The sequence below is a fragment of the Zosterops lateralis genome, assembly GCF_965231275.1.
Source record: "Zosterops lateralis genome assembly, chromosome: 1".
Taxonomy (NCBI): domain Eukaryota; kingdom Metazoa; phylum Chordata; class Aves; order Passeriformes; family Zosteropidae; genus Zosterops; species Zosterops lateralis.
This window is the reverse complement of record NC_139762.1, coordinates 83,242,797-83,258,907: the sequence shown is the minus strand read 5'-3', so window position 1 is coordinate 83,258,907 and position 16,111 is coordinate 83,242,797. Positions and strand designations below refer to the sequence as shown.

General features: G+C 35.6%; 1 protein-coding gene across 1 annotated transcript in view; it reads left to right on the top strand.

Moving 5' to 3' along the window:
- Window positions 1-16,111, top strand: part of DDC (dopa decarboxylase) — a 69,361-nt gene that overhangs the window by 34,246 nt on the left and 19,004 nt on the right. The window contains exons 6-9 of the mRNA XM_083861411.1: window positions 2,108-2,251; window positions 8,659-8,725; window positions 10,867-10,961; window positions 12,793-12,860. Coding sequence (XP_083717537.1) covers window positions 2,108-2,251; window positions 8,659-8,725; window positions 10,867-10,961; window positions 12,793-12,860 — 374 coding nt within the window. The remainder of the gene's footprint in view (window positions 1-2,107; window positions 2,252-8,658; window positions 8,726-10,866; window positions 10,962-12,792; window positions 12,861-16,111) is intronic.

Here is a 16,111-nt window from a genome sequence, read left to right as displayed (position 1 = left end):
GAGGCTTTTAATGTTAATGAAAAGAAATTCTGCTCATGTGAGTTCTACTGCTGCTACATTGCTGACACACTAATCCCACTGAAGGCCATGCAATGTTATTTATCTTAATATGTGTAACATTTTCTTACCTCATGTCAATGAGATGGAAAAAAAACCCCTCTCTTAATACTTAATACTTATTTTAAAGTAATATCTGATGTGTAGAGTAAAATGGCCAGGCATCAGCCTTACTTTGATTTACTACTAAATGTATGTTAGAAAGCAATGTAGAAGAAGTTAACACTACACTTGCTCTTTGCTGATGGGAGGAGGAATTACACTTGCATGGTGAGAAGATTCAGGACAAGAAAATATGAGAAAAGATAACTGCTTTCAAGAAGCACAAAGGATATTTATCTTTTTTTGTTTGTTTGGGACCCTAAGGTCAGTATTGCGCAGACCACCAGTCCCAGAGCTCTAACTGACCCAGTGATGCACAAAACCTTTACTTGTTATGACTTTTTTGTCCCATATAAGAGGCTGACCTGAAATGAGGACTGACAGGCCTTCCTGCCTACTGAAGGTCAGAGGATCTTATGTTTGCAGAAGGATTTGCCTTAAGATATTGCTGACCTTTCCAAGCAGATTGTTGCCCAGCTCACCATTCCTTCTGTGTTAAGAACAGACCTGTGTGACTCATAGGCAATAATCCACGAAATAAAGTTTAAGATAAGCCATTCTGTGGGAGGGAAAACCATTCACTGATAGAGCCGAACAATGCCAGAATGCATTTGGAAAAGTATCTCGTTACAATTTTTGAGTCTTGATGAAGCAATTTAGGGGTTCTGACTGGCTAACAACCTCTGTGTATTATTGTAGTTGCTTATTTGCAATTCTAGTATAAATAAGTTCTAAAATACATTTTTCCATTACACACTTGAATGAAGTATGGTATTACTATGTCATACACCTTTTTTCCACTTAAAAAGTTACATTTCAAGTCTAGGCTTCCAAATTTTCTCAAGTTGGTGCCGAATTAGTTACCAAAGCACATTAACAAGAGGCACTTCTGAGATACAAATTAATGGTACATCTGTCTTTAAAAGATGTCATTCCAGGAATATGTTAAGCTGAAAGGCAAAAACTTCATCTAGTCTAGTTCAACAAAATTTTGGATTGTTATTTTTGTGATTATATGCTAAATTAATATAGAATTAATAAGCAGTCTTAAAGGCACTGGCAAGATCAACAAGGAGATTGTGAATGGTCATGATATGAAAAGGTGAGGGATTTTCCTCTTTCAAATTAATGATGATTAATGAAACTATAGAAGGTAAAATAGCTTTTCTGTTTGTTTGTTTTAATCATGCTTTAAGGAGATTATTTTGTTGCTAATGTACCTTTCAATGTCAATGGAGTTTTTATTCCCATTGTTATTCTATTGTATTTCACAAATATATAAGAATTTCTTAGATATCTTTGTTTTTATTTATAGAGATGTGATTTATTTTCTAAAACAATATTTTTTTCAGGGGAATTCAAATGAAGTGAGTTGTAAATAAAATAACATTGAGAATGATCCTTACTTGCCTAAAAAAGGTGTATGAAGGATTGAACCACAATTTAGTCAGTATATAATCAGAAAAAAAATGGCCATGTAAGAAAATATGTCTGTACCATACTGTGACATGTATCATTTTAGAGTTCAGAAAATCTATACACAATAAATAAATGCTAGCAAGCAGCTGAATCATTATTAGGCAATATGATTTGTCTGCACGTCTTTTGATTGATCTAGAGCCAAATCCTGCAGCTCTACATCAGTCCTACCATGTAAATTAAAGCTCTCACTAAGGTTAATGGAACTCTTGTCTAATGTGATCATGGCAATGGTCTCAAGGAAATGTCAGGGTTGCTGTTAGTTTATTGTGTGTGTGTATTTATGTATATGTGTATATATGTGTGTGTCCATCTACCTACAGGAAAGATGGAGAAGTATGTATCTATTACATACCATTAACAGCCCCAGCATCTCAAGTGTGACTTTGCTTTTTTAGTTTGTAAATTCAAATAACTTCTTACATTCCAGTAAAATGTGTGGTCTTAAAACTTGCCCATTTCCTTGTAGGCTCATTCATCTGTGGAAAGGGCTGCATTAATTGGTGCTGTGAAGATTAAAAATGTTCCTTCAGATGACACATTCACTGTTTGTGGTTCAGCCCTGAAGAAAGTTCTGGATGAAGACAAAGCTGCCGGTCTTATACCATTCTTTGTGAGTAGTGGATTTTAACAAATCAGTGGATTTAATGCTTCAGATAAGATGCTTTTGACGTGAATAGATGATTTCATCCCTAACAGAAGCACTGATGGGCAGCTGAGCTAGAAGAGGTTCTATGAGTGTTCTTCACATGCCTTTTTGTGCAGGAAGAGAAAATAATTGGAGCAGCTGGTTGTACTTCTCAGCAGAATGATGTTTGGGGTCAATTTTGTAGTTGCATGTAGTCCTGCAGTGTTATAATCTCTGAATTCCTAAATTCTGAACTGTTTACCTTTATTTTTCAGGTTCCAACTTACTTACAAATAAAACAAGTTTAAAGGCAATAAACTTGAGCAATTTCAAGCTCAAGTGTCTTCAAGAAACAATAATATCCCCTTGATAGTACTTTAGCAAAGAAATGAGCCTCCATAATATACCCCAAATATCATTGAGATCAGACATTGTCAGTCAGGTACTTGTGAGTATGTAACTAATCTCTAATGAGTCAGCTATAGGGATTGTGGCTGTGGAAACTTTAGGTGTCACCATTTCTTTTTTTTTTTTTTTTTTTTTTTTTTTTTTTTTTTTTTTTTTATTATTATTATTATTATTATTTTTATTTTTTTTTCTCCAGAGATTCCTGCTTTCACAGCAGGACAGTGAAGGCAAATATAGTTATGTCCCAGTAGCTTAAACTCATAATCCCCCAAATTTTGACATAGACTATTGTTAGAGTACATAAAATTCTAAAAGTTTGGTTCCTCCATGATAAATACCTGATCAAAAAGAAAAATTGCTTATTCATCAGATCTACTCCTCCTGCCAGTTCAGAATACCACGTTACTACTTCAAGTTAAAACAAGATTTTGCCATTTGGTTTTTCCCATGAAGTAAGTAACTTCTGTTGTGGTTTTGCCTATCACCAACAATATTCTTTGCTTATTTCCAAGCACTATGCTCTACTAAACGTGATACAGACCACAGGCTGTATAGATCTATTCAGAGGTATAACATGCTACAGAAAATATGTTTTTACTGGCTTCCACTGAAGAAAAAATCTTCACACAACTAATTTGAAACTGAGGGCTTCAGAAATGGGACTTTTTAAAGAGATTTAAAAATAACTCACTTTTTTTCACAGAAAAGTCAAGTCTGACAATGGTTGTTTCTTTCCTTTTGTGTTGTAACATTTTGAAAAGGGATAATGTGACTTAAATTTCTGCGAACTGTTTTCAGAAGAATTAGAAGATTAAGCTTGCTTATAGTCATGGATTAGTGCCAAATGGCACAAAGAAGCTTAAATTTCACCAAGCTCTTTTGAAAATATAATCTTTTTAGTCTTCTTGTTATTAACCTTTAGAGAATGTTTTTTTATGTAATATGAGGATGACCAGAATGAGAAGTGGTTTTCATATGTGCAGAACGCTGCTAATTTTTAGGGTGCCTAGAACTAGCGAGTCCTTAGGATGACCAAGCACATCCTGTCAATTGCTTTACAATATTACAAGATTCTGACTGAGAAAAAAGCACCTCTAGGCATTCTAAAAAGAACTTTTTTCTGTAGGACACACCTGTTGAGGTGAAGAACATGCCACAAGGCATGTTTTATTTCTCTGTGTTATGATTCCAGCTCATAATACCTTAGATAGGGTCCTGTTTCTGTATCTCCCTGTTAATTTTAAGTAATTACAAATACAGCAGGATATCACATCTTCATGCAGTAACTATAAAATTAATGTCTTTTTTCCTCAGCTTTTGTCTATTAGCAAAAAATTGCAACTGGCCCCTCATAAATATTCATACCTGATTAATTTTTCTATGCATAGCAAAAGAAAAAAAATTCTAATTTATGTATTCAGTGACACCTTTACAAAGGGTGATTTAACTGCTGTTTTTCTTCCTCTGTTTGTTTAGCTGTGCAAAACAGGCTTTCAAAGACAGCAGAGGCTCTGTCTGAGTTAATGCAGCCTGTATCAAGTCTTCCATTCATTTGTATACATAAAATATGTCAGCTAAGGTTAAACTAGATCTCATTATCGGTATGGTTGGCCTCTTAACACAAAAGGTGTGCTAATTCTCTGTCATGCTGAGCAGCAGTTCCTTGCACTGTATTAGTGCCCCCTTTACTGGCTTGCAGATTTCAAAAGCCTTTCCATTTCTTTTGTTCTTGAGTAATTTGGTGCTGTTGTATTTTGTTCTGGTGACAAAGATATGCACATTGCCAAGGAAACACCTTACGCCACTCGATTCCTTGTCTCCCTGTATTCACTGATCCTTCACTAAGGGGAGTGATTCAACATCAAAGCAACAAGTTTGATGCAGGAAATTCTGCCCGAAGAGACTTGTGACAGCAGAGACATCATTCCTAATGAAGATGTCTTGTTTGTGTCCAAGCTGCTACAGTCTCCCTTAGAAGCAAGAAAAGGTTTTGTAAGGGATTAAAAAGAAAATACAAGTAAATTGTAATGCCTTCTAGGCATGTTTCTCCTCTTATACTTAATGAATAAATGAAGAACCATTATGCTGAACTCGATAGCAGTGCTTTCCCTGTAGAGGTGAGTGGAGAATCAGGGTCAGGTGTGCTTGATGTGAAACAGGTTCTGTCATTACAGCAATCTCTTAATTAAAGGCTTGCTTTTCATGTACATAGGATTTGCCACTCAGCCTTTTTTGGGGAGAGACATTGTCTTTAAAAGGAATCTTTGCATTCCTACCCACCATCAATGTCTTGTAGCACTAGTAATGTGTATATCATTTTGTTCAGTAAAAGCTGTTGCCACTAGGGTACCCAGATCTCTACTTTTGTTTTCTTTCTTTTATTTCTGAGTTCAGACTTGTGTTAATTTGTCCCTTTCAAAATACTTTTGCAGAACCTAAACCAGAGACATTTTCATATGGTAAAACAAGCAGACTGTGCAAACAAAGCACTTAACCATGTCAGGTGTTGAGGCACTCAAGTTGCCACAATTTACTGAGGAGCCATTTCCCAGCACGGATGATGTGCAGCCCTTCATCTGGCCCCAGGTTAAGGCGGAGCTTTAAAACACGTGCTGAAGTCATGTCCATTTCATTACCTGTAAACACACACTGGTGGTTAAGCCTGTGTGTAAATGTCTCTCTCAGCTGGGCCCTGTACTCCCAGCTTGAGACAGGCCTTGGTGTTGGCAGAATGTTGGCTGGGATGCTCAAAAGTGAAAACCACTAAGTTAAGCACTTCTAAATTCAGATAGAGTGCCCACTGCATTCAAGCCTAGCTCACCTAAATGTGTGCAGGTGGCCTGTGAGCTTTGTGCTCTCTTTTGTAAGTCAGCACTGACAGATTGCAGCTGGCATATACAAGATACAATATACTTCAACATATATTGTATAATATACCAGTATAAAGCTGTGACAACACAATTACCTGCTGCCCAGCATGAAATCTCTCTGATTCTAGATGAAATGACTCTTCTGAATGTGATCCACAGGAAATTAAGAAGCAGTTGTTTTGTATCCAGACTCACTCAGGAAATAATAAATCAGGATCAGACTGACAGAGGAGCCATCTTTTCAGTAGAACACTTAGATCCTGATCACAGATTTCCATTTGGAAGAAACATTCTTGAGACATGTACAGATGTCTAGTTAGTGAATGATTGCTGTTCTGTAAAATACTGAATGGTGATTTAGAGACCTGTTGCAGTTTTCTTCAGGCCACAGACATTCTCATGAGTGCAAGCTGACAAGAACTGAATGGGAGAAAAGAAAAACAGTAGGTGAACATTGAAAGTTCTGCCTCATTTTAGTTATTTGCAAATGAAAAGCTTTGTGCTGGAACAATGTAAAATGTGTCCACATCTTTTTCAAAAGCTGTAGGAGGTCTTCTAGTTGAAAAAATAGAGAAATTGCTCTCAGGAATCATAAAGATTTATGTATGTTTCCCGACGTAGCTCTCCATTTCAGGAAAGTAAAACACGAGATGACTGAGTTAAGTATTTTAGCTGCTTTGTATTCACAACCAAGGGCTGAGTCAAATTTGAAGTGCACAACCTGAAAAGGAAAAGGCCTGCAGGCTATACTGAGCCATCAGTCCCATTTCTGTGATGCAGTCTGTCCCCTGCCCTTTGCACAAATGTGATTTTTCTGGTGTTACACAGGCTACAAATTGAGTTAGATTCATTCTGTAGTACTGAGGTGGGGTAATGAGAGTCCTGACCGGAGCAGATGCTGTCACTCTTAAGTGGTTTCTGAGAATTAAAGCAAGTAGCTTTGAGGCTTAGACACCTGCAGAGAGGAAAACAAAATTATTTTAGAAATTGAGGTATACTTTACAGAATAAGCCATTATTTAAACAACTAAGCATGTGTTTGAACTCATATAATCTCTCACTGAAAAAACATACTCCTTGTCCTGATTAGGAGAATACCTTAACTGCAGTACAAAACTAATAACAATAATGTGTAACTTTTAGTTGTGAAATTTCTATCATTACTTTAATTGCTGGACAAACCAAGGCAATTTTATTCTAATCTTGTCAGAAAATTCATACCCTATTACCATAAAATATAGGTGTAAAAGCAGAGTTAAGTCTATAGTGCACTCTTTCTATTTCTTTCCCAATCCAATGGGTTAACCCCTATTCTTTATACATATAGAAAAATATATAGCTGGCATTTTCCTCATGGCACCCTCCACTGTGATAAGTATATTTTTACTCCATACGCACATGCCTTCTTAAGAAAAACAGAGATCAAATTTTTTCTGCTATTTAAAAAAATACCCTGCGATCTTTTCAGAGCTGCCTCTCTCAGAGGGTGATTAGCCTTCCAGAGAGCTCTTAAATGTACCTCAATGCACTTCAGTTTTCTGTTCTCCTGTGTCTCAGGAATATAGGAGGTCCTATTATAGGTATAGATTAGATTAGATTATCTTGAAGGAAAAATATGTTAGCTCACGATTTTATTAACTATATATTTACAATATGCCTCTCATTTTCAGAACTGTATTTGTTTCAAACTTGGGTTCTTAGTAGTTTAATATAGAAAAAATACTGAATTTTCCCCTTTTTATTTTAATAATGGCTTTTTCAAGTTTTGCTGTGACAGAATGTTTGTTTCTTGAAAAGTCTAGTGGATGGACAAGTATAATTTAAGTTTTCTTTTCTCTTCTTACTGGTCTCATAATGAATTTGCTAAGGGACATGGGCACACATATGCACAGAACTGTGGCTAGTTCCAGGTATATAGAGAAAAACTGTAGGAACAAAGTATGTTGCATTGAGAGTGTACTTGGCAGAAAAGGTAACCAGAAATGCTAAAATGAAAGAAGCAAAATTGTGGGTTTTGGCATTTTTATAGTCATCTCCTAGCTGTACTGTAGTTTATATATGACCTTGCATAAATTATCTAATTCTTTCGTACTTCAATACTCTGACTAGAACACAGCATACTTTATTTGTCTCTTTAAACTGTAAAGTGTCTTTTAATATGTAAAAAACTAGTAAAAGACAAAAACCATACTCAGGCTTTATTAGTGCTTTCAGAAATAAGACAGGATGTTTAAAACGTAAGTGTAGCAATGAAAAATAAAATTATGTCAGCTTATATACCCTTGGTAGTTGGGTTTTTTTGATTAAAATTCTACCTACACATTCCCAATAAATTACAAGAGCTCATTTTCACTTAGTTATATTATCTTTCTACTGTGAAACTTCAGCATTTATGTTGCCTCTGCTTTTGGCCCACTGGCCGCACAGAAGGATACATTTAATGAGACATTAACAGAACGAAGGAAGAACTGTTCCAGTGTTTTAGGATGAATATGGGAAAAGAAGTTTCTCTGTGAAAAAGTCTTGCAAGCCAAATAGTGAACATATGTTACTAGTGAACAGGTTCCAGGTTGCAGATCTCTTGAGCATAAACTGGTTACAAATCTCTGTTGCAGAGCTGTGGCACTGATCAAGACAGCAACATTTGTCAATCTATTCTGTCAACAATAATTCCAGCACCTTTGAGTTGCTCAAGTTCAGAACTTGCTTATGTACCATGAACTGCAAATCATTTTGATGGGATTTGCATATGTTAATGTAGAATTGAGCCACACAATAAGCATGTGGAACATATAGAAAATATATAAAATACAGATCAGCACAACACTGTGCCTATACTGCAGTACTTATCACTCAATTCTATATAAACATTTTAATTTATGCATCTAATTCAATGGACTGTTATGGGAGCTTTGAAAAAAACCCACCCATAGTCTTAGAAGTTCCACTAACAATAGGCAATGACTAGCATTTTGTTTGTTTGTTTGTTTGTTTGTTTTATAATGTCTATTCTTTTTGTTTTCTTTTTGTTTATTTCTACCTTTGCAGACTGTTTTTTTCATTTGGTGATTTTCTATGCTGTAACACTTTTTTTTGTTTGTTTTTGGCTCTGCAGTTCTGTGCAACACTTGGAACCACCTCTTGCTGCTCCTTTGACAAACTGTTAGAACTGGGTCCTATTTGTAAGTCTTTGCTGCTTCTTTCTAAAATTGCAGATACCAGTTTAAGCCATGCTGAGTTATTTCCAGGACATTATGCAATATCAGTGTCCAAATACAATAAAGCTACTTAGAGATGTGACCTTCAGTTACAGTTTTATTTCTAATATTAGGTCAAGTAGCAAAAGTGCATTCTCAAGCTGTTGAAAGAGCTAGAGGACATTACCTTAAGGGTTTCTTTTCTGAAGGGGGACGTATTTTGGAATACTGTCAGTTAAGACAGTAAGTTCCTCAGTTTGTAACATACTTCTTCAAGCCCTTCTACCTGCAAGAGCATCTAGAGCAATGCTGAATATCAAGGAAAAGTTTAACTCTTAATTCTGCTCTGCGCCAAGTGTTTTGTACCTGCCTTCTAACAGCTATAAAAGATAGGGAAATATGCACCAAAAATCCCCATCTGTTCTTAATCCTTACTGTTCTCTTCCCAATTTCCTTCTTCTTCCAAGAAAATAGGACAAATGCCAGTGTGTTTAATACAGTGATCGAATCATGGACTCTTCATAAGTATTTCTTTCTGTGTTATGGTTTATTGTGTCAAGCTTTGATCTGCAGCAGGGCTTGATCAAATCATGTTTGCTGGCTGATGAAAATGGTATCAAAGCACACCCTATCTCTTCAAGTGTACATTTAGAACGTGAAATCCATAGCTGGAAGCAGCTGGAAGCAACTTCATAGAAACACAGCTTGGTTTGATGTCCTGTTAATTCATTCAGGTGGGATTGTAAACTTTGGGGTTTTTGTGATGGTCATTTCCTCTGTGAGGTTTCCTGCCTTTCAGCACAAGCACCAGAGACTCGTTTTCTCCCAATTCTTCTTTTTAAACAGGTTCCTCGTAGTCTTCTTAGCAGATTATTTTGCTATTTGTGGTATTCCTACAGACCTATTAAAATAGGGTCACTATTAAAATAGTGACACCAATACGTTTAGTCCTAGCAAGTAATCATATGTTTCACTTCAATGATTCCCTGCTTGTGCAGCAGAACCCAGCAGGAGGAGGGCATACCAGTGAAGTCGAAAGTCTCATGCTAGCTTTTCTGCCTAATTTTCTCCTTAGCATTCATGAGGAGCAGTCCTATAATATAAAGGCAGTGTCTCAAACCAAGTGTATTTAAAAATAGATAATCAGTTAAACTTTCAACATGCATTCAAGTAAACCTAAGTTGTGGATGTTGTGAATAGTATTTTATTAGCTTTCCCAGACATTCATGCAAAAAGAAGATTTAGTTCACAAGAATGCAAATTTCATCATGGACTTGGTGCCCAACTGCAGATCTCGGTGGATATACCTCTATATGTGGAAATAACCATCAAAATTATTTGGTGGCCAGTGTAAAGATGTAATATGGGCTTCAGCCATCAACTGATAGACTGTAATTGTTACTGAGAGCATTAAAATACTGTTCTCTAGTAGAGTGTGAATACTTAATTACACCATATACGTGAGCTGCTCATATGCCAAAACAGTTCTGCAGAAACCATTCAGTGACTAATCCAAAGTAGCATGTTTGCATTTCTTAGCCTTTCACTGCTTGCTTTCACATGTGTCTCCATCCTTGAAACAAATAGTTTGCTGCACATAGTTCAAAACCATTTGTATGCACATTTATCAATATGTACAAAGTACTATTTAGAAAAGTGTTTGTGATTCATGAATTGGAAGTTGGGAGCACAGCTAATATTCTATTTCCTCCTGCTAAAGTAGTTTTATTATCATAGAAATGATAGCTAAATCTCAAGTTACATTTTTTTAAGTATATTTTGTAATGGTTCTTAAATCAAAACTGCCAAATAATTTATGTTGCTTAATTTTAGTAAGATAAACCTATGATGATCCTTATGGGTCCTTTCCAATACATGATATTCTATGATTCTATGGTTCTGTAACTTTTTTCTAGTAGAAGTGGGAAGGAAAAATAATATGTTATACATACATTTTTATATATTAATCAAAACCCAGGTGGTGGAAATATTTAATCTCTTCATTTAATTTTAAATTGGGAAAATAATAACATCAAAGAGAAACCTCTCAGGCACTTGGTTTCATGCAAAATAATTAGGCTTTTTAATCTGCAGTTTAATTTATTTCCTTCAATTATTTTTTGTAGGTAATAAGGAAAATATCTGGATGCATATTGATGCAGCCTATGCAGGAAGTGCTTTCATCTGCCCTGAATTCAGGCATCTTTTAAATGGAGTGGAGGTGAATGAGTGTTTTTTTTTTCTCTAGCAGACTGCTGAAACCTTGCTCTTTCATAGAATTTGTGTGTCTCCTATGCACCCAAGATTGATAGCTCTTCCAGAATCTCTGAGTAAGCTGTGCTTCAGTTTGCACTACAAATCTCTGTACATTCTATTACATTACTGAAATTTTTAAATTTTTAATGGTTTGTACTGGGACTACGCAATTGTACTCCTCTATAAGAAGAGGAGTCATACTTGTCATTCAGAATAACAAATACAAAAGAGGAGCTTTTCCCCAAATATTGACAAAGACATATTTGTAACATCCTAATTTTACATTACACAAAAAAAAAAGTAAAAACAAATTAACAAATTAATGAGCTCATTATGTCTGATTTTCTTCTTACATCCTGTAAGCCATATAGTATAGAGCCAGTGGCTGTATCTCAAACAGACAGGGTTTAATAACCAAGAGACCTAAATGAAATATTCCCCCAACAGCACTGCTGTTCCTTTCCCCCCGCCTTGCTGAGCTACTTGGCATTCAGTTGCTTAGATAAGAATACTTCAATTTCCTGCTGCTCCCCTCAGTCAGATAAGTCCTTGTCTTCCACGTCAGTGGAGAAAATATTACTGTTTGGTAAAGCCAGAAGTTTAAACACAGCACTGATAGGCAGTGACTAATGAAGAAGAGGAGGGAAAACCCCCTCACAAATAAAGCATTTCTTTCTGTCTCTTTTTTATCAGCAAATGAAGCTTGCTGTAATTTCCTGTGGGGGAATATTTTTTAAATTATTGTTATTGGTTCCTGAAGGAAATGAAACAGCATCCCTTGTCTGGGGCAGCATTTTTCATAAGGGTAAATATTTAACAACCATGAATAGATTTCCTAGCTTACATAGTACAGGGTGATAGCTAGATAGATGTATAGATAGATAGACAGACAGATCATCTTCTCTTATTAGAGCAATTGTTAATTGTTTACAGGTGACAGGAAAGATTACGAGAAGCAAATGAGAACAGAAAAGTGCTATATGGAATAGTCAGACCATGATGCTGCCAGGTCCCCATCCCCAGCATTTTAAGGCTGGTGACTTCTGCCTTTGTTAAAACAGAAAACATGAATGAAATCTTTCTGAAATGGTATCCATCTTACCCACCTGGGTTTCTTCTGATGCCTCACCTAAACATGTCAAGTAAACCAGGCCTGGCACATGGTATATAAATATGTATTCATTGCAAGTGCTTACTTTTTGGTGTTTTTTCTTTTGATCTAGATGAAAGAATAATTTCTACTGAAAGAAAATACCCTGTCAAAAAAAAAAAAAAAAAAAAAAAGAGAGAAAAGAAAAAAAATTCTAGTCAATTGTATTTTTTTTTAAGGAATATGATGTGCAGATTCTGAATTATACATATAATTTCGTCCTCTATATGAATTTTATATGGATTAGTTTAATGTTCTTGGAAATAGAAAGCTTAGGGAATTGCTATTGGAAACTGTAATAAGAACTCCAGTGAAAGTTTCTAAGTATGCAGATTTATTTACTTAGGATCACAATAAGATATACACTTTTCCACAACATATGTATCAAGAAAGTATAATTGCAAACAAATGCTCAAAATGTTGTTTATACCACTAGCCTAACTGCATACCTAATGTGAATTCCACCCCCAAAATAAATGAAGATTTAACTACAACAGTTACTAAATAAGGTGGCGTCAATATGAGCATTATAAAGACCTAATTCAGGAGTTGATTCATATTTACACAGACAATTTGACAAAGTCATATCATTAGCACATGGAACCTTTTCTCTTTCATAATTCTGTTTTTATTTATCCATTCTCAGTTTGCAGATTCATTTAACTTTAATCCTCACAAATGGCTCCTAGTGAATTTTGACTGCTCTGCAATGTGGTAAGTATTACAGTAAAGGAAAACAATACAAGAGACAAAAATGAGTTTATATTTGTCTTCCTTTCTAGACATTTCTTTATATTTCTCAATTGAAATTACAAGAACTGCATAGCTTTAAATCTTAGAAATTATTTACAGAATTCAGACTTCCATTTAATCCAAGTTTCAAAAACATGAAATTTCAAAATAGGCCTGAGCTCTGTATGATGTTCCAAAAAGAGAGAGAAATTCCAAAAAGTCTGCAGATTTATACTTGCTCCATTTTGAGACTGTTTAAAACATAAAAACACTTATTTTAAGGATATCAGTGCAATGAACAGCATGCTAAACAGGGCTTTTTTTTTTTTTTTTCTTTTCCATAACATTTTTTGTTTGATTCTTTTAAAAGCCTTTCTAAAAATGTTTAAGATTTGGCTGATGAAAAGCAGCTGATTTCAAAAAGCCCTATTTATGTAATTTTTTACTGACTTTCAATTTTCCCAGATGACAGCAGAGACATTTTGATATTAAATGATGCCAAAATAGAAACCCATAGACATAATTTCAAACAAAGCAAAGTATCATGGCAGTAATAATAGCATGGGTTTGTTAAAAACATTCTGTAGTAGATGATCCTATTTTGTGCCAAACAAAATGATAACCAGCATCACAATTAAGGATACTTATTAGTAAAACAGCTATTTAACAAATGCAGACTATTTATCAAAATAAATGAAAACATTAATTTCAGTTACAATTGAACAAAATTTGCAAAAATTAAAAAAAAAAAAAAAAGAAGACTGTAAGACATCATCCAGAAATAAGTCGCCTTATTTAAAAGAGGAATAAATGCAGACAGTGATCACTCAGTTGCTTTTGGTTAACCTTCATCTCTTCTAAGTTCCCTGGCAAAGTAGACTTTTCAGGTAATATATTATGGTTTTTACTTTGTTATTTCAGCTGATATAGGCATTTAAATCTTCCATCACTTTGTGGTTCTTTCTTTTCCTTAAGGTGGATGGCTTAAATTTTGACCCCAATTGATCAGTAGTGGCAGCACCTCATAACCTACTGTGTCTCTGTGTGCAAGGAAGTAGGAAGATGATGAAACAAATTCCTTCGCTAGTTCCACCCATCTTTTTCTCATCACTCAAAGACATTGTTACAAACTTGCAAATTAGACAATACACTATCATTTTCTTTAATGTTGGTAGAACAATTAAGAACCACAGTCTAGTCCCTAACAGTTTAGTTTCTCATTAATTCTGCTTTCCCTGAAAACCCTGTGGAACTATGTTAAAGGCATTTTACCTAGCTTTACAGTAAAACAAGTTATATACAATCACACTGTGAGTTCCCATCTCAGGTGATTTTAGGTTTTTTCTAGTAAAGCTTAGAATTTAGACTTAAGAAGGTAATTTTTCTGCATTTTGTTTCTTCTTTTTTTTTTTTTTTTTTTTTTTTTCCTAAATAAGCCATTGCACAAAATGCTTGTTTTCATAGGTAGGAAGATTCCAGTACTAGGACTCTGAAGAGACCTTGCAGCATCTCCTTACTCCAAGTAAAAGTTTCACAGCTATAGCCACTCAGGCTTCAATTCAGTAAGGCATTTATGCATAGGGGTTATTCACTTAATACAGAATAAATGTATACCTAAACTCTTTGACTTGAAGCCAAGTCCATTGTCCAGCTAATTCTAAGACCGATGTCCAAAATTCACCTATATTACCAACTGTAACACTCCGTGACAAGGTGAAAAGTAATAATAAATGATGACGGATAGTAAGAAAAAGCAACTGTGAAGGATACATAGTTGTCTTAGGATCAATGAAAAGTATTAAGCATGATACTATGGTAATATGGAAAGAGTTTAGTAAACAGTGAACACCATTTCAGAACCAAAGTGATCTGAGTTCCATTGATAGGCAGACTTCAAAATAACCCAGACTCCTCAGCACTTTCCCCAAAACACACTCACATTTCTTTTTGCTGCAAGCTGATTAAAATAATTTACCCATTAGATATGTAATGTAATTATGTAGCTACCCAGTGCAATATGTGGCACTGATGTAGTTTCAGATTTGGAGACAATTTCATTATAAACCTTTTGTAAAAGATTCACAGACTTCCTGATGTACAGAAAACAGTAGTCAGTTTCCTATAAAAAGGAATTTAATACAGCCAGTCCAAGAAGGGTGTGTTTTCTATATTCAAATATTAGAGTCAGTTTTGTTGTGCATTTTGTATTATGAGTACTTAATAAGCGAATCTGTGATACTTAATCTAGGTCTGGGTCCAGTAGCATAACATCCAGCCTTAAAAAAATTCTAGTTTGCCAATATAATTTGTGAAATACATATTCACAGGATCACAGATTCATTGGGGTTGGAAGGGACTTCTGGAGATCATCTAGCCCAAGGATTTTCATCTTGAGAGGTAGTCAAGGAACATCTTTCAGAGTGGTGGACAAGTGCCTCAGAGCCCCTTTAACAGAGAGTCGTCCACTACAGTCACTCAACTTATCTTTTTACAGTAACCACCGTGTGGCTCCTGATGTAGGCTTTCCTTGTTTGCCTTGCTCACAGACATCTAAAACCTCTAAAGAACCATTGGTTTTTTAGAAACACTGATTTTGGTCTGAATGTTGCAGGGTGGAGGTTGGACCCCTGCTTTTTTTGATCACCAGGGTCCAAGGCGTCTCAAGCTCAGTGTTACCCACTGTAGGAGTGTGGACCACATATCTACCTCCATTTCAGTCCCTCTACTACCTCTACTACCACACAGGCTGTTATCTGTGTCTTGTAATGCAGCCATCTGAAAACAGGTCATCCACCTGTGCACACCTTGTGCAGGTACCAGCCTTTCCTCCAGGAGAAATATCTGGTGATGCCTAGAGAGGGTGATCTGGAACAGAGGCTAGACAGAATTAAAGGAATAAAGTAGGTATTTCTTGAAAGGCTTTCAAAGGATACACCTTGGGCAGTACAAAAGCTCAGCTGTGGTTCTACCCAAGATGGACACAAGATGGACACAAGATGGACACTCGGTCACGAGTTTTCATGTTTCTATAAGTTTTGGTCCATTTACATGTTGTGGTTAATTGTCCAATTACAGCTTCAGGTTATGAAGTCCCATCCTCCCGGTTTGCTCTCTTCAATTCACCATTGTTTATGCTTTTGGGCCTCAGGCTGTAACAGCTGTCCTTGGTTCTCAGGCTGGAGAAGGATTGTTTTGTCTAACTACCCTGTGAAGAGAATTTGCTAACACACTAT